At 43.2% G+C, this 19021-nt stretch overlaps 1 protein-coding gene across 1 annotated transcript in view; it reads left to right on the plus strand.

The window, feature by feature from the left end:
* The window catches only part of LOC144492799 (dedicator of cytokinesis protein 11-like), a 298872-nt gene that overhangs the window by 93963 nt on the left and 185888 nt on the right, over positions 1 to 19021 (plus strand). Inside the window, 5 exon segments of the mRNA XM_078211239.1 lie at positions 1218 to 1358; positions 8546 to 8767; positions 9613 to 9735; positions 13871 to 13953; positions 14881 to 15003. Coding sequence (XP_078067365.1) covers positions 1218 to 1358; positions 8546 to 8767; positions 9613 to 9735; positions 13871 to 13953; positions 14881 to 15003 — 692 coding nt within the window.

A 19021-nucleotide genomic window follows, 5' to 3' on the forward strand; every position in this document is an offset into this window, starting at 1 on the left:
ATTCCCTGGAGCGTAGAAGATTGAGGGGAGATTTGATAGAGGTGTATAAGATTTGATGGGTATAGATAGAGTGAATGCAAGCAGGCTTTTTCTGCTGAGGCTTGGGGAGAAAAAAACCAGAGGGCATGGGTTAAGGGTGAAAGGAGAAAAGTTTAAAGGGAATATTAGGGGGGGCTTCTTCACGCAGAAAGTGGTGGAAGTGTGGAATGAGCTACCGGATAAAGTGGTAAATGCAGGGTCACTTTTAACATTTAAGAAAAACTTGGACGGGTTCATGGATGAGAGGGGTGTGGAGGGTTATGGTCCAAGTGCAGGTCAGTGGGACTAGGCAAAAAATGGTTCGGCACAGGCAAGAAGGGCCAAAAGGCCTGTTTCTGAGCTGTAATTTTCTATCGGTCTGATTGGGAAAGGATGAAAAAGTATGAAATCGATTCTTCATGTGAAAAATAATTTATTGAAAGAAATCAAAAATTTGTTACTCAGCAGAGGTTGTGCGTGTTTTGCATTCACTATTCGAATTTGATAATTGTTGTGCAGGTAGGCTCCATAATAAGCAACAACTCCTCAATTAAAGTTCAAAATAAAACCATGGGTGGGATATTCTGCACCTTCCACAATATGTTTCACAGCAACAGATCTTCCGGTCCCACTGCTGTCAATGGGGTTTCCAGTTGTTTGCACATGCCTGCTGCCAGGGAATGAGCAGCGGGTGTTCACCATCGGTGGGACGGGAAGGTCCCGCCAGAAGGAATGGCTTGAAAATTCCAGCCCATGTGTTTATATCCTGAGGAGAAAGGGCCAGCGATGCCAGAACTGTGTCTCACTTAATGAGCATCTTCATGCCTCATGTCATGGCTACAGAGTTTGAAATAGCCCCTCTTACATGAGCTCTTTAGTTGATTGTTGCTGTGCACTGGAGATGAGTAAATGGCTTGGACTGGTTAAGATGTCAGTTGATGTAGACATGGCAACAAGAGTCATTACTGTCAAGAGAATAGAAAAGATGAAAAGGATGTCTGTTACATTATACCCAACATCTGTATGAACACCAGCTTAGGGAAAGCCGTGACAAATCAACTGTACTGCCTTAAACTGAAAGAGAAAAGTAGATTTCACCGGCACCATGGTTTTAAAGAAATCAACTGTGGGACATTCTAACTTGATGATTGAGTGTCTCCATGCAAAAGTCAGCTACCTTTTTTTGTGTTTTTTTTAAGAAGCTGGATTTTTCAGGCATTGAGCCAGATGTGAGGCCATTTGAGGAAAAGTTTGGCAAACGCTTTATGGTAAAATGCAACAACTTGACCTTCGCTCTTCAAGGCTGTGTGAATGAGCAGGCAGATGGCGCACTGACAAATGTAAGTTGTCTTCAGAATTGTACCCCTGTTTACATCAATCTCTTTCAGTCGATAAAATTTAGCTTAACGTGGGACTCCTACGTAAGAAATATCAAGTTCTATTTATGTATAGCGGATTGCAGTTTGTGATGATATAAAATGTTCTTATTTAAGTAAATGGGCATAACTGGAAGAAATAACTTTCAAATAGTAACTTCTTGTCACATCAGAATGCCTTTTAGCTCGTGATTGCTTTTGAACTGCTGCCAGTCTTGTTATGTAGATGAAAAGACAGCAAGATCCCACTAGCAGCTACTTGATGAATAATCAACGTCTGCTTTTTTCACTGCTATAAAATCTTACAGCACATAAAGAGGCCTATCAGCCCATCATGCTCTTTGACAGGGCTATCCACTTAGCTTCACTTCCCTGCTCTTACCCAATAGACCAGGAAATATTCCCTTTTCGAGGACCATCAATCCAATTCCCTTTGGAAGTAGTTGAATTTGTTTCCACCCCCCTTTCAGGCTGAGCATTCCCAATTGTTACAACGCACTGCTTTTAAAAATAAACATCCTTATCTCCCGCTCTGGTTCTGAAATCTATGTTCTCTGGCCACTGACCCTTTTATTGGTTGCTAGAGTTGGGAGTCCTCCTGATTTACTAATAATCAAAAATCCTTACAATTGTAAAAATCTCCCCTTTACATTCTCTGATCGCAACTTTCCTAGTCTTTCCACTTAACCAAAATTCAACATTCTTGGTAGAATTCTAGTAAATTTCAGAGAGTTGGTGCAGGCTCGATGGGCCAAATGGCCTCCTTCTGCATTGTAGGGATTCTGTGCATTCTAGGATGGGTAGCTTTATCATGTTTGGTGTGGTAGCAATTCCGATGGCCTCGCTGCAATTGGATTTCTATCAGTGGTATCAACTTATACTTGCAAACTATTATAGTTTTAACATATTTGACTCCCATTTTCAGCCAGTGATGTTTTGGGTGGATTCGATCATAGAATCATAAGAGTCATAAATGTTTACAGCATGGAAACAGGCCCTTTGGCCCAACTTGTCAATGCCGCCCTTTTTTGTAAAATGCCTAAGCTAATCCCAATTGCCCGCATTTGGCCCATATCCCTCTATACCCATGTAACTATCTAAATGCTTTTTAAAAGATAAAATTGTACCCACCTCTACTACTACCTCTGGCAGCTTGTTCCAGACACTGACAACCCTCTGTGTGAAAAAATTGCCCCTCTGGACACTTTTGCATCTTTCCCCTCTCACCTTAAACCTATGCCCTCTAGTTTTAGACTCCCCTACCTTTGGGAAAAGATATTGACTATCTACCTCATTATTTTATAGACCTCTATAAGGTCACCCCACAGCCTCCTACGCTCCAGAGAAAAAAGTCCCAGTCTATTCAACCTCTCCTTATAACTCAATCCATCAAGTCCCGGTAGCATCCTAGTAAATCTTTTCTGCACTCTTTCTAGTTTAATAATATCCTTTCTATAATAGGGTGACCAGAATTGCATACAGTATTCCAAGTGCGGCCTTACCAATGTCTTGTACAACTTTAACAAGACGTCCCAACTCCTGTATTCAATGTTCTAACTGATGAAACCAAGCATGCCAAATGCCTTCTTCACCATTCTGTCCAGCTGTGACTCCACTTTCAAGGAGCTATGAACATGTACCCCTAGATCTCTTTGTTCTGTAACTCTCCCCAACGCCCTACCATTAACTGAGTAAGTCCTGCCCTGGTTCAATCTACCAAAATGCATCACCTCACATTTGTCTAAATTAAACTCCATCTGCCATTCGTCAGCCCACTGGCCCAATTGATCAAGATCCTGTTGCAATTGGAGATAACTTTCTTCACTGTCCACTATGCCACCAATCTTGGTGTCATCTGCAAACTTACTAACCATGCTCCCTATATTCTCATCCAAATCATTAATATAAATGACAAATAACAATGGGCCCAGCACTGATCCCTGAGGCACACCGCTGGTCACAGGTCTCCAGTTTGAAAAACAACTCTCTACAACCACCCTCTGGCTTCTGTCAAGAAGCCAATTTTGTATCCATTTAGATACCTCACCCTGGACCCCGTGAGATTTAACTTTATGCAACAACCTACCATGCGGTACCTTGTCAAAAGCCTTGCTAAAGTCCATGTAGACAACATCAACTGCACTGCCCTCATCTACCTTCTTGGTTACCCCTTCAAAATACTCTATTAAATTTGTGAGACATGATTTTCCACTCACAAAGCCATGCTGACTGTCCGTAATCAGTCTTTGCATCTCTAAATGCCTGTAGATCCTGTCTCTCAAAATACCTTCCAACAATTTACCCACCACAGATGTGAGGCTCACTGGCCTGTAGTTCCCAGGCTTTTCCCTGCAGCCCTTCTTAAACAAAGGCACAACATTTGCCACTCTCCAATCTTCAGGCACCTCACCCGTGACTATCGATGATTCAAATATCTCGGCTAGGGGACCCGCAATTTCCTCCCTAGCCTCCCACAACGTCCTGGGATATACCTCATCAGGTCCCGCAGATTTATCTACCTTGATGCGCTTTAAGACTTCCAGCACCTCCTTCTCTGTAATACTATTTATTTCCCAAGTTTCCTAACATCCATGCTTTTCTCAACAGTAAATACTGATGAGAAATATTCATTTAGGATCTCACCCATCTCTTGTGGATCCGCACATAGATGACCTTGTTGATCCTTAAGAGGGCCTACTCTCTCTCCTGTTTTGTGAAGATTTTGTTCCTGTAGCTACTCAGGCTGGCAACGCTGCAGAAATACAATCACAAAGTTTTCCTGGCCTATTGAGATGTATTCCCCATCCTGCAGGCATTGTCTCGTCACTGAGAATGGCTGCTAGAATGACATCTTAGTTCCCTTCTGTCAGGTCACCTGAAAGCATCATGAACAAATGGTTTTTAGTTTTGGAGCTCTATGACTGACTTTTCCAAGTTAGGATCCTGACAACCATCTTATATTGTCCATTCACCGGTTTTAACCCAAGCTCTTTGATATTTTGCTGAGGATATGTGAAAGATCTGCCTTGTACTGCCATGAAATACCTTATTTACTTCAATTAGTTCTCCTCTCCCTCATTCTCCCCCTTCCAAATCGGTGATGGTAAGCAATGATGAAGACAGTTAGGGATCCCAAGCTGACTGCTGATTGCCAGCAGTCAGACACTGCTTTATGCTGCTAGTGAGGCTGAGAGTGATTGTTACATTCCATTGCCTCTGCTCAAAGCTAAGATGCTATCTATTTAACTCCGGCGTCATCTCAGTGGCTGTTCTCCTTCATCCCTCCATACTTTGAATGTTTCTCTCATGTCTTGATCAAAAAAGGCCAGTACTCAAGGGAAATACACTGATAATAGAATTCAGTTAACAGGCTATCGAGGATCTCTTTCCACTGGTGGAGAAATCCTGGACAAAGGGAGTTCAGATTGCTTCCAGATTCCACCCTTCCATCACCTTCACCGTGTCTATCTCAGACACTTCCCTTCCCTTCCTTGACCTTTCTGTCTCCATTTCCGGCTATAGACTATGTACTAATATCCAGTACAAGCCCACTGATTCCCACAGCTATCTGGACTACAGCTCTTCGCATCCTACATCCTGTAAAGATTCCATCAATTTCTCTCAGCTTCTTTACCTCTGTTATATTTGTTCTGATGATGCCACTTTCCAAAGTGGTGCTTCTAATATGTGCTCCTTCTTCCCCAACTGTGGTTTCCCACCTACAGTTGTTGACAGGGTCCTCAACAGCGTGCGGTCCATCTCCCGCGCCACGACCCTCACCTCCTCCCCTCCCTCCCAGAACAAGGATAGAGTCCCCCTTGTTCTCACATTTCACCCCACCAGCCTCCACATGCAAAGTATAATCCTCCGCCATTTTCTCCAGCGTGATACCACCACCAAACCCATCTTCCCTTCACTTCCTCTGTCAGCATTCCGCAGTGAACGCTTCCTCCGGGATAACCTAGTCCACTCCTCCACTATACCCAACACATTCCCATCACCCATGGCACCTTCCCATGCAATCGCAGGTGTAACACCTGTCCCTTTTACCTCTTCCATGTTCACCATCCAAGGTTCAAAACACTCATTCCAGGTTAAGCAGTGTTTCACTTGCATATCTTTGAATTTGGTCTATGGCATTCGCTGCTCCCAATGTGGTCTCCTCTATATCAGAGAGACCAAACATAGACTGGGTGATCGCTTTGCTGAGCACCTTCGGTCTGTGCGCAATCAGGACTCTGACCTTCCCGTTGCTTGTCATTTTAACACACGATCCTGCTCCCATGCCCACATGCCTGCCCTTGGTCTGCTGCGATGTTCCAGTGAAGCTCAATGCAAACTGGAGGAACAGCATCTCACCTATTACAGCCTTCTGGTCAACAACTTCAGATCATTAGCTCTACCTCAACTCAACCACTTTATTTCCCATTTCTTTAATTTTTAACTGTTTTCTACTTTTTATTTCTTTATTGTCTTTATTTTTCTTTCCCCCCCACTCTTTCCCCCTATTTTATCCCCCCTTTCCTATCCTTTCTCCCCCTTTTTGTCAATTTTACCTCTCTCCCACCCATCTCTCCCCACATCTTCATCTGTAACAGCTTCCCCTCTGATTTCAGCTTCTCTGCTGTTTGGCCATTCACACCTTTTATTCTCTCTATGGACTGCCATTAGCAGCTTTTCCCCTTGTTTTTGTGGCTATGACTCATCTTTCATTCCCTCTCGCTACAGTATAAATATCTCCCACTTTCTATGCCTTTTAGCTTTGACAAAGGATCGTCTGGACTCAAAATGTCAGCTCTTTTCTCTCCTTACAGATGTTGCCAGACCTGCTGAGATTTTCCAGCATTTTCTCTTTTGGAGATCTGATCTAGGCCATTCAGGAGGGGAATCTGGTAACATTTGACTGTGCCTTGAAGGCAAATGCTTGTTGGCCTTCATAATGAGAGGATTCGAGTACAGGAGCAGGGATGTATTGCTGCTGTTATACAGGGCTTTGATGAGATCACACAGTTTTGGGCTCCTTATCTGAGGAAGGATGTTCTTGCTCAAGGAGGAGTGCAGAAAAGGTTTACCAGACTGATCCCTGGGATGGCAGGACTGACGTATGAGGAGAGATTGAGTTGGTTAGGATTATATTTATTCATTCGTGGGACATGAGCTGGCCCATCCCGAGTAATCACTGGAGTTCTGAAGAATGAGGGGGGATCTCATAAAAACATATACAATTCTAACAGGACTGGATAGGGTCGATGCAGGAAAGATGTTCCAATGGCAGGGGAGTCCAGAACCAGGGGTTACAGTTTAAAGATATAGAGCAAACCATTTAGGACTGAAATGAGGAGAAATTTCTTTAGCCAGAGAGTGGTCAGCCTGTGGAATTCTCTACCACAGAAAGTAGTTGAGGCCAAAACATTGTATGTTTTCAAGAAGGAGTTAGGTATAGCTCTGGGGCGAAAGGGATCAAAGGATATGGGAGGCCGTGGCGCCCATCGGTGAGCCTACTAAACAGCATCCGTTGATGTCTGCTGGCCTGTTGTGCTGCTAGAGCAGTGCAGTGAGCTGGGAGAATCGCCCCCAATATCATTTGTTGGGAAAACTATTTCAAGACCGTCACAATTAATTTTGAGTAGAATAGGACCACTGTGTTGGTGGCATTAATTTTAAGAATGACTGCCTGCATGAGAAGGCGGATTAATATAAAACCAAGCAGTCTGTATCATTTCCATTTCCCTTTTATTCTCTCACACTCGCACACCTTTCAGTTTTTGAGACTAACTGTCCATTTTTATATAGTAATTCTGCAATCTTATTCAAAGCCAGCAAATGGTTTTGCAGTTGGCTGGGGAGGTACATAGGCTGATGTTAGAGAGGTTAAGCCACACTTGGTTTCAAATGTCTTTCAACTGATTGCTGAAGATGGAGGTTAAAACAATAAAGCAGACCATCTCGTCTTTCTAGGGATAAAAGAATTAAACTCTGAGAAAAAGTTGTGTAGATGAGGATATCCTATAAGTCCTAATTTTGTGTAAATAACCCATGTGGCACCTGATCCATAGAATCATGCATTCCCTACAGTGCAGAAGGAGGCCATTCAACCCATCGAGTTGCACTGAGTCTCCGAAAGACCATCTTATCCAGGCCCACCCACTTTTTCTGGTATATTTTAGTTTCTTCCATCTTGGAGATTGGGTACTGTCCACCTACCCGGCCTTCAATGGTAACTCCTTCATCTCTGAGTGAGAAGATCGAGGGGAGGGATTTTCCAGCCGTTCCAATGCAGCAGGATCTTCCTGGCCCGCCGACGGTGATCCCTTGCTATGGGTTCCCTGGCAGCAGAGGTCATGAACAACGGGAAACCTCGTTGACAGCAGCAGGACAAGAAGATCCCGCGATTTTCTAATGGTGGGCCACCTTTGCCAACGCAAAACATGTGTAGTACAGGAGCAGTGCTGCACTGTTAGAGGTATTGGCCAGAATTCTCCGACTTTGCTTGCGGCTGGGATTCTCCAGTCCCACTGCAGTGAATTTGATTGAATGCCAAATTCCCCATTCTCACTGGCAGTGGTGGTGGGGCATCCGACATCGGAGAATACTGCCCATTGTCCTTGCAATAAGACATTAAATTTCGACACTATTTTTCTTCTTGAGTGATCCCATGAAGCTGCTTAGAAGAAGAACAGAAACTTCTCCCTGGTGTCTTGGCCATTATTTAGCCCTCAACCAACATTGCCAATTCGATTATCTGCTCACCATCACATGGCTTTGTGTGCTCAAAATAGCTGCCTCATTCCCTATACTCGCACACTTTAAATATACTTCATTGTCTGTGAGGCACTTTTGTGGTGTCCTGAGATGACATAAGTTGTATAAATGCAAGTGGATGTTTGTTGGTATAGTTTGTAATGGGCAACAGCCTGCAGGTGATATGCAATATCTTGTAGGCACGAACGGATTGAAGGCAACATAATCCTAGCTGCACCATAGATGCTTTAGAACAAGAGTCTATGTACAGTAATGTTCGACTAGGGACAGTGTTAGACTATCTTTATGAAAATACGGTACACTGTTGAAAGAATCTATCAAAAAGATTAATTTACGTTGCTCACAGGACACATTCCTGATTTCACCGTGACCTTGTGTCCGATTACCAGGTTGAACCTTTCTTTGTGACCCTCGGGTTGTTTGACACAAAAAATAACTGCAAGATCTCGGAAGATTTTCATGTGGACTTGAATCCCCAAGTTGTCTGGCAAATGTTGTTGGGAAGCTGCGAGGACGGAGTGGGAAATGGAACAACAAATGCAAACTCTGTCGCCGGTAATGACAGTCGACTTAAAGGAGTAGCCGAAAAACTTCTTCGCTACCCAAAACAGGTAGAGTTCCTGCGCTGGCGTCAGGTTTATTATCCAAAATACTGATTGGTTTTTCAGCTTGTCAACTTCTTGAATTATTTTACCACTAATGATGCATTTCTCATTTTTCTTCTGAACATCCATGCCGAGGGAGGACATTCAGGACCAGACCTATCCTGTACTCGATGAGGAAACATTGGGAATGTGCGCTGAATTAATTAATATTCACTCTGGATTCTTGGAAAAACTTTCTGAAAGTTGGTGGGCGTGGGCTATCTATTTCAATATCCGTAGCAATTGGCAATCATTTTTATTTACGACACTTAATTATTGAAAAAAATCAGAGAAAGCATACCAAGTGAATTTTTATTTGTGAAGTTATGGCCTTTATGTATTTTACCGGTAAACTAACAGGAGCCATATAAGGATTTCTGTTATTCCCCGGAATACAATCCCATCGATGTATGACGTACCGATAGGCGATGAAGTGAAATAAATATCTGCCCAAGAGTTTACAGCACAGAATAAGACAATGCTAAAACATGACTGGAAAAGAGCCTTGTGTCACCACTGGTCACAAAGTTGCCCTGTTGACATTGTGCATTATTCATCCCAATTGGTTGTATTCTTCACCTCAGTAATGTTTGGACTGTTTGCAGGGCTATGGAGAATTCGGGTTCATTGGCTAGCTCTTTCAAAATGCAGTTCAGATACCATGGACCAAATGGCCCCCTCCTATGCTGTGTGATTCTACAAAATAAATCTGCTGGTTGAATATGATGGAGGTGCACTCCCATTTCAATCAAGTGAGAAACCATTCATCATTTTGGTTCTAATGTTTTTGTGTGTGTGTGTGTTTTTTGCAGGGGATTTTTTCAGTGACTGCCCCTCATCCAGATATCTTTCTGGTTGTGCGAGTGGAGAAGGTGTTGCAAGGAGGGATCGCTCAGTGTGCTGAACCATATATAAAAAGTTCGGACGCAAGCAAGGTATTTATAAAGACTGCATGTTCCTGATTCCTCCCACAGACAGGCAAATCTTTTGCTCATTGTTTAATTCTTAATTTATTCACCCTCCCATGAGACAGTGCACAGTTTCAAATGTTAAAAGGGTTTAATGCTATCGTAATGAGAAATGATTTACTCTAGTGGGCAAAGTTGAGAGCAAGATTTTCTAATTGGAAACAGCGAAATCAGGGAGCAGTTTTACACAATGGATAGCGGAAATCTGGAGTTCTCTCCCCTAAAGGCTGTGGATGGCATGGGTCAATAGTAACTCTCAGGATTCAGTTTGATGAATTTTGGTTTGATAAGGATATTGTGGAATATAGAGCTGAGATACAGATCAGCCATGATCCTATTGAAAGACAGAGGATACTTGAGGGGCTGAATGGCCTCAGCCTGTTACCTTGTTGCTCTAATTTCTGTCTCTTTAGGTCTTGATATGGAATGTGCTTAACTCAGGGATTGTAAAGTGTCCCAATCGTTTATTCACAACCTGTGCAAATTCACAATGTGTGCAGAGATGCGACTGAGCTAGTTATGTCCTGAACTTGTTTTATGAACACATTAGCAAAAAGAATGAAATATTAAATGGAAAGTATGCACTTAATATTGCTTGGGTGTTTAAAGTTGTTGTTATCTGCATATCTGGAACATGGCTCTATAAATGTTGCCTTGATATAGAAAGATTTTAATTTTTATAGCTCCCTTTATGATGTTGGAATATCCCAAAGTGCTTTACAACCAATTAAGTAAATCTGAAATGTAATCACTGGCATAGTATAGGAAATCTAATATATCAAGAAGCTAGTAAGCCTGCTCCATGGCATTGCTGACAAATAGGTTGGATGCTGGGAGAATTGTTGTGATTCAAGTTTTTATCTGAATTTTCACCGCTCTGAAGGCTCACCACTGTTTATCTCTGTCATCTTCTCTGAAATATCCATGATCCTCCAATTCTAGCTTCTGCAGCATCCTCAGTTTAAATTGCAGCACCATTGATGGTCATGTTTCAGTTCATAGAATCATAGAAACCCTACAGTACAGAAAGAGGCCATTCGGCCCAATGAGTCAAAGAACAAAGAAAATTACAGCACAGGAACAGGCCCTTTGGCCCTCCAAGCCTGCACCAACCATGCTGCCCGACTTAACTAAAACCCACTACGCTTCCGGGGAGCATATCCCTCTATTCCCATCTCATTCATGTACTTGTCAAGTCGCTACCACTTCCACTACCTCCCCCGGCAACGAGTTCCAGGCACCCACCACTCTCTGTGTAAAAGATCTGCCTCGTACATCTCTTTTAAAACTTGCCACTCGCACCTTAAACCTACGCCCCCTAGTAATTGACTCTTCCACCCTGGGAAAAAGCTTCTGACTATCCACTCTGTCCATGCCTCTCATAATCTTGGAAACTTCTATCAGGTCTCCCCTCAACCTCCGTCGCTCCAGTGAGAACAAACCAAGCTTCTCCAACCTCTCCTCATAGCTAATGCCCTCCATACCAGGCAACATCCTGGTAAATCTTTTCTGTACCTTCTCCAAGGCCTCCACATCCTTCTGGTAGAGTGGCGACCAGAATTGAACACTATATTCCAAGTCCGGCCTAACTAAGGTTCTATAAAGCTGCAACATGACTTGCCAATGTTTAAACTCAATACCCCGGCTGATGAAGGCAAGCATGCCGTATGCCTTCCTGACTACCTTCTCCACCTGCATTGCCACTTTCAGTGACCTGTGTACCTGAGCACCCAGATCCCTTTGCCTATCAATGTTCTTAAGGGTTCTGCCACTTACTGTATATTTCCTATCTGTATTAGACCTTCCAAAATGCATTACCTCACATTTGTCCAGATTAAACTCCATCTGCCATCTCTCCGCCCAAGTCTCCAACTGATCTATATCCTGCTGTATCCTCTGATGGTCCTCATCGCTATCCGCAAATCCACCAACCTTTGTGTTGTCCGCAAACTTACTAATGAATCCAGTTACATTTTCCTCAATCATTTATTTAATATATATATATATATATATATATATTACAAACAGCAAAGGTCCCAGCACTGATCCCTGAGGAACACCACTTGTCACAGCCCTCCATTCAGAAATGCACCCTTCCACTGCTACCCTCTGCCTTCTTTGACCGAGCCAGTTTTGTATCCACCTTGCCAGCTCACCTCTGATCCCAAGCGACTTCACCTTCTGCACCAGTCTGCCATGAGGAACCTTCTCAAAGGCCTTACTGAAGTCCATGTAGACAACATCCACTGCCCTACCCTCATCCATCATCTTCGTCACTTCCTCGAAAAACTCAATCAAGTTCGTGAGACACGACCTCCCCTTCACAAAACCATGTTGCTTCTCACGAATACGTCCACTTATTTCCACGTGGGAATAAATTCTGTCTCGAAGAATCCTCTCCAATAATTTCCCTACCACTGATGTAAGGCTCACCGGCCTGTAATTACCTGGATTATTCTTGCTACCCATCTTATCCTGCTGTATCCTCTGATGGTCCTCATCGCTGTCTGCAAATCCACCAACCTTTGTGTCGTCCGCAAACTTGCACCGACCATAATCCCACCCAAGCCTTACCCCCATATCCCTACATATTTACCCACTAATCCCTCTAACCTATGCATCTCAGGACACTAAGGGCAATTTTTAGCATAGCCAATCAACCTGGCCCGCATATTTTTGGACTGTGGGAGGAAACGGGAGCACCCGGAGGAAACCCACGCAGACATCCGGACAATGTGCAAACTCCACACAGACAGTGATCCAAGGCAGGAATCGAACCCAGGTTCAGTTGCTTGCAAAGGCCCAAAGCTCTGGAATTCCCTCCGTAAACCTCTCCACCTGGCTACCTCTCTCATGCTTTCTCTCTCTCTCTTTTTCTCTCTCTCTCGCTTTAAGATGCTCCTTAAAACTTAATTCTTTGACCAAGACATTGGTCATTTTCACTAATATCTTTGGTGCCAATTCTTAGGGGTGTTTTTCTAAGTTAAAAATGCTATTTTTAAAAAAAAGCAATTCAGAAGACAAATTTGGCCTTTGTCACAAGAGGATTTGAGTGTGAGAGTAAGGGAGTCTTGTTGCAATTATATAGAGCCTTGATGAGACCACAACTGGAGTATTGTGTGCAGTTTTGGTCTCCTTTATCTAAGCAAAGATATACGTGTCATACAGCGAGGTTTACTTGATTAATTCCTGGGATGGAGGGATTGTCCTAGGAGGAAAAAGTAAATAGACTGGGCCTTTATTCTCTGAAGTTTAAAAGAATGAGAGGTGATCTCATTCAAACATAAAAAATTCTTACAGGGCTCAACAGAGTGGATGTAGGAAGGATGTTTCTCCTGGCTGACGGAGTCTTGAACCAGGTGGCACAGTCTCAGAATAAGGAAAGGCCATTTAGGACTAAGATGAGGAGGAATTTCTTCACTCAATGGGTGTGAAACTTCAGAATTCTTTACTGAAGAGGGCTGTGGGCTCAGTCATTGAATATGTTCAACACTGAGATCAATAGAAAGTATTCACCATCTGAGAACTTCACAGCCATCCTTGTACGTGGGAGGAATAGATGCTTGCTGTCTGCTATTCTCAGTATAAAGGCTGTCGGGGTGAGGCTTCCTATCAGCCACATCCATTCATCAAATTGATCCCTCCCTCCACCAAGAAAGTCTTTCACGGATCCAGGATTTGGAATATTGACAGCCTCCGTTCGACTTCAGCAATCATGCATTTCTTTGGAAAGCAAAATTTCAGTGAGCCAAGCATTTTATGCTGCATTCAGACCAGCAACTGGAAACTTGTCAGAAGCTTTCATCATAAACGAAGTGACTGAAGAGGAATGTAACTCTGAAAGACCTCACTCCACAATCTTGTATTGTGTGTTACATAGCAGAATGCAACTGAGCTCAGGTACCTCCTGATCATTGGACTTCTGAGCAATGCAATTGATGGTCTGTTAGAATGAACTGTGTATTACAGGCAAGTACAAATGATGCAGAACTTTGAGATGGACAAATTGTCCAAGATATTATAGGAGTTCAAGTGGTTACCTGAGTTTGACGAGTTTATCACATTGCATTGATATATTCCTCTCCATCTACTCAATGTACAGGTTGCTCAGAAAGTGCTTAAAGCTGCCAAGCAGATATGCAGCAGACTTGGAGGATACAAGATGGCCTTTGCTTGGGCTGCAAGGTCAGTGTTTATGCATTGGATTCAAATGTAGTCATGTAAGGGGAAAAATACAAGGGAGCACACTTTAAAATGGCAATACAAGAAAGCACACTTTAAAATGGCTGCCTGGCACATAAAGGGTTAACTGGGAAAGAAGCCAAAAGAGCAGACACAGGCTCCTGCTGTTCAGAAATCACTTTAAATTAAAACCTAACAGACAAGCCATTTCCAAATCACAGACAGTAGCTCATAGCAAACAAACACCTCAGGAAGCCAAGCCAAGGGTCAAAACATCTTTTAAGATAAGGAAAACCTGAAACAAAGAGCTTAGATTAACATTAGGGAAACGTTTGAAAATATGAATGCGAGGAAACCAATTAGCACCTGAATGAGACGAAACTGACCATTGACAGATACAGACATGAGGAAATGTACCCATTCATATTATGTTAAATGTCTATATCTGCTTGTACTCACTTAAACGATGTGATAATGTTCGAATCACCGGTTTACCCATTATGTAAAGGGTATAAAAATGAACCGCTCCTGACATTCGAGTGAGAGAAGGCTTGCTACAGACATGTGCCTTGTCTCCACGGAGCTCCGTTTAATAAATCGTATTTTCTGAATCTCGAAGTCTGACTACTAGTGGATTTTTCCCACAACAGTCACATTTTTTTCTGAAATGGCTATTGACTAGTGATTACGAAAAATTACTCTCTTAAAGTCCCTTTTGGATCATGAACCTCCGTAGAATCCCCACAGTGCAGAAAGAGGCCATTTGGCCCATCGATTCTGCACCGACTCTCCAAAAGAGCATCTTACCCAGAACCAACAAAGTACTTTTGAAATATAATCATTGTTGTAAATATCTGATATTTTAAGTTTAAGTTTCACGTAAAATTAAAGCTAGAATTGGCTCTTAAGTATGGTTTTTCATTCTCACAGACCTGTGTTTAAGGACAAGGAAGGCTCCATTGATACAAATGGAAAGTTTTCACCTTTTTACAAACAGGACAGCAATAAGCTATCGAATGAAGATCTACTGAAAATGCTGGCAGATTTCAGAAAGTGAGTATTTAGTCCTTTCAGAATGCCAAACGGAATTGTGTCTGAATGTGAAACTTCTCATTATTCTGAAGAGGTACTTTGAGGGTAAATTTACTGTGCAGCTCTCCAGAGCAGTAAAGGAGTGAGGGTTTTGGGATCAGACAGAGAGAGGACATATCCCATTTTCTTCTTGCTCTGCCTCTTTTCGTTCGGCTCATGTCCAACCCTTGTTGCTCCTTGTGATGCCTTGCCGTTATATTGTGGCTTATTGTCGTCTTGTCTCCTGGGCCTTTTCCTTTCTTTTATTACTCACGTTAGCTTTTTCCTCTGCGGGGCGATAGATGGGGGTATATTTGTATGGGAGGAAAGTGGGGGTGGGGGGGGAGGTTTTGGTCGGGAGGCTGCAGGATTTTACCTCTATCTCTAACCCATCCCTGCAATTATCCATGCAATGACGCATTTAATCTCACCTTCTCTGCAAACGGGCAGAGTTTCCGAGCTGTTGTCCCTGCTTAGCTCGTTGCTGCGTTTACGAAATACGGTGAGAAATGTGGGAGGTGAGTTTTGCTTGCTGGATGGGGGATGTGCACTATGATTTCTCGCAGCCTGTGTAGGTTATGGTGTAGAATATTTACACTGGCAGCTTAGGAGAGTGTCTGTTTTTAGAGCCACTGAGATAGTGATTGTCTGATCTGGCTGTGATTCCACTCATTATTGATCCATGTAGACTTTGTGAAAGTAGATAGATCTGCACTTTGAGAGTTGAGAGATGTCAGGAGTGGTTGTTTTTTGGTGATGTGTGACTGATTGAGGTTTTCACAGGCTAAGTGAATTAATTTTATGACTGCAAAATATGAAATTGCACGAAGTGGAAATAGTGAAGCCATTGCCAAGCTCAAAGCAGTACGAATATAAAAGATGATGCTGTACCGAGGGAGAAATTTATGTTGATATGAAGGGTATCATGTTACTAAGGGACCTAGTCTATAATGCCAGTTTTTAAATAGAATGTACCTTTTAAAACCATTTGATAACTGTGGGATATTGTATTTTGGAACCTAGTTTGCAATCTGTTAAAGCATTAATCTACTGACACTGGATTAGGTCGGGTCACGTTGTAGCTTTTGACAGAGCACTGATTTTCCTGCAGGATGTTGGCATAGGTTCTTTGAGAACACGAGCTTTGTATCTCTGCTCTCAGACAACGTTCTGACAAACTGCACATGCACTAAATGGAGAAATTTCCTTCAGGCATTGGTTGCTTCCTGTCACGTGGAAAATCAAATGGTGAAAGCCGAGGAGCTGTTGCTAGGTTATTGGTTGCTGCGTAGGATGTAAACGGCAATATTCTACCAAGCATTCTAAAACGAGAGCAATCTGGTAACATTTTAAGCACATGGGAGGAGATATATTTTAACTAATCATGGAAACCCTATAGTGCAGAAGGAGGTCATTGAGCCCATCAAGCCTGCACCAACAACAATCCCACCTAGACCCTATCCCCGTAACCTCACATATTTACCCCACTAATCCCTCTAACCTACGCATCTCGAGACATCAATGGGCAATTTAGGATGATGTGGAGATGCCGGCGTTGGACTGGGGTAAACACAGTAAGAAGTCTCACAACACCAGGTTAAAGTCCAACAGGTTTATTTGGTAGCAAACGCCACTAGCTTTCTGAGCGCTGCTCCTTCGTCAGGTGAGTGGGAGATCTGTTCACAAACACATTCCACACACTGTTCCGCACACATGAGGACGGCCTCAGCCGGGATCTTGGGTTCATGTCACACTATCTGTAACCCCCACAACTTGCCTGGACTTGCAAAATCTCACTAACTGTCCTGTCTGGAGACAATACACATCTCTTTAACCTGTGCTTAACGCTCTCTCCACTCACATTGTCTGTACCTTTAAGACTTGATCAGGTGTAAAGACTCACATTCCAATCATTATTCTGTAAATTGAGTTTGTGTCTTTATATGCCCTGTTTGTGAACAGAACTCCCACTCACCTGACGAAGGAGCAGCGCTCCGAAAGCTGGTGGCGTTTGCTACCAAAAAAACAATTTAGGATGGCCAGTGCACCTAACCCGCACATCTTTGGACTGTGGGAGGAAATTGGAGCACCCGGAGGAAACCCACGCAGACACGGGGAGAATGTGCAAACTCCACACAGACAGTGACCCAAGCTGGGAATCGAACTCTGGTGCTGTGAGGCAGCAGTGCTAACCACTGTGCCACCCATCGTTTCCTGTAAAGCTAATTTTGATGCTCAGAATTTGTCCAAAAATGTGCGGGTTTGGTTGATTGGCCACCCTAAATTGCTCCTTAGTGTCAGGGAGATTTGTAGGGTAAATATGTGGAGTTACGGGGATAAGGCCTGGGTGGGATTGTTGTTGGTGCAGGCTCGATGGGCTAAATGGCCTCCATCTGCATTGTAGGGATCCTATGATTCTATGAATTGATGACTGGCTGATAAAGCTGGTGTGTTTCCACACTTGGTGTGAACTGCATCATGCTTTGAGTCATGACGTCATAATGATTAAACAGAGCGATGGCAGAGAAGGAAAAAAGGCAAGCAAATCCAACATGGAAGAGGAGAAAGTTTGGTCTCAAACCAGTGTCCTCTGTTTGAACAGAGGGAAATATGATAGGATGAGGGATGAATTGGCTAAGGTAGACTGGGAGAGTAGGCTGGCAGGTAGGATAGCTGAGGAACAGTGGAGGATTTTTAAGGAGATCCTTTTCAGTTCTCAGCAAAAATATATTCCAGCAAAAAACAAGGATTGTAAGAAAAGGGAGAACCAGCCGTGGATAACGAAGGAAATAAAGGAGAGTATTAAAATAAAAACAGCTGCGTACAGAGTGGCCAAAAATAGTGGAGAAACAAGTGATTGGGAAAAATTTAAGAAACAACAAAGAGAGACTAAGAAAGTGATAAAGAAAGGAAGGATAGACTATGAAGCTAGGCTAGCAATTAATATAAAAAATGATAGTAAAAGTTTTTATAAATATATAAAAAGGAATAGAGTGGCTAGAGTGAATGTTGGACCCTTGGAGGACGAGAGGGGGGAGATAATAGTGGGAAATGAGGATATGGCTGAGTCTTTAAATAAGTTTTTTGTGTCGGTCTTCACGGTGGAGGACACAAATAGTTTGCCAAATATTAACGATAGAGGGTTGGCAGCAGGAGAAATACTTAATACAATTAATGTTACCAGAGAGGCAGTGCTGGGTAGACTAATGGGACTGAAGGTGGACAAGTCCCCGGGTCCGGATGGAATGCATCCCAGGGTATTGAAAGAAATGTCAGAGGTAATAGTGGATGCGTTAGTGATTATTTATCAAAACTCGTTGCATTCTGGGGTAGTGCCGGTTGATTGGAAAACGGCTAATGTTACGCCGCTGTTTAAAAAAGGAAGGAGACAAAAGGCGGGTAACTATAGGCCGGTCAGCTTAACGTCTGTAGTAGGGAAAATGCTGGAATCCATTATTAAAGAGGAGATAGCAGGGCATCTGGATAGAAATGGTTCGATCAATCAGACGCAGCATGGATTCATGAGGGGAAAGTCGTGCTTGACGAACATGTTGGATTTTTATGAAGATGTGACGAGGGCGGTTGATGGAGGAGAACCGGTGGATGCGGTGTTTTTGGATTTCCAAAAGGCGTTTGATAAGGTGCCCCATAAAAGGCTGCTGAAGAAGATTAGGGCACACGGAGTTGGGGGTAGTGTGTTAAAGTGGATTGGGGACTGGCTATCCGACAGGAAGCAAAGAGTCGGAATAAATGGGTGTTTTTCTGGTTGGAGGAAGGTAACTAGTGGCGTGCCGCAGGGGTCGGTACTCGGGCCGCAACTGTTTACCATTTATATAGATGATCTGGAGGAGGGGACGGAGTGTAGGGTAACGAAGTTTGCAGACGACACAAAGATAAGTGGAAAAGTGAATCGTGTGGAGGACGGAGAAGATCTGCAGAGAGATTTGGACAGGCTGAGTGAGTGGGCGAGGATATGGCAAATGGAGTGTAACGTTGAGAA

Source organism: Mustelus asterias, chromosome 4 (assembly GCF_964213995.1).
Source record: "Mustelus asterias chromosome 4, sMusAst1.hap1.1, whole genome shotgun sequence".
NCBI classification, from domain to species: domain Eukaryota; kingdom Metazoa; phylum Chordata; class Chondrichthyes; order Carcharhiniformes; family Triakidae; genus Mustelus; species Mustelus asterias.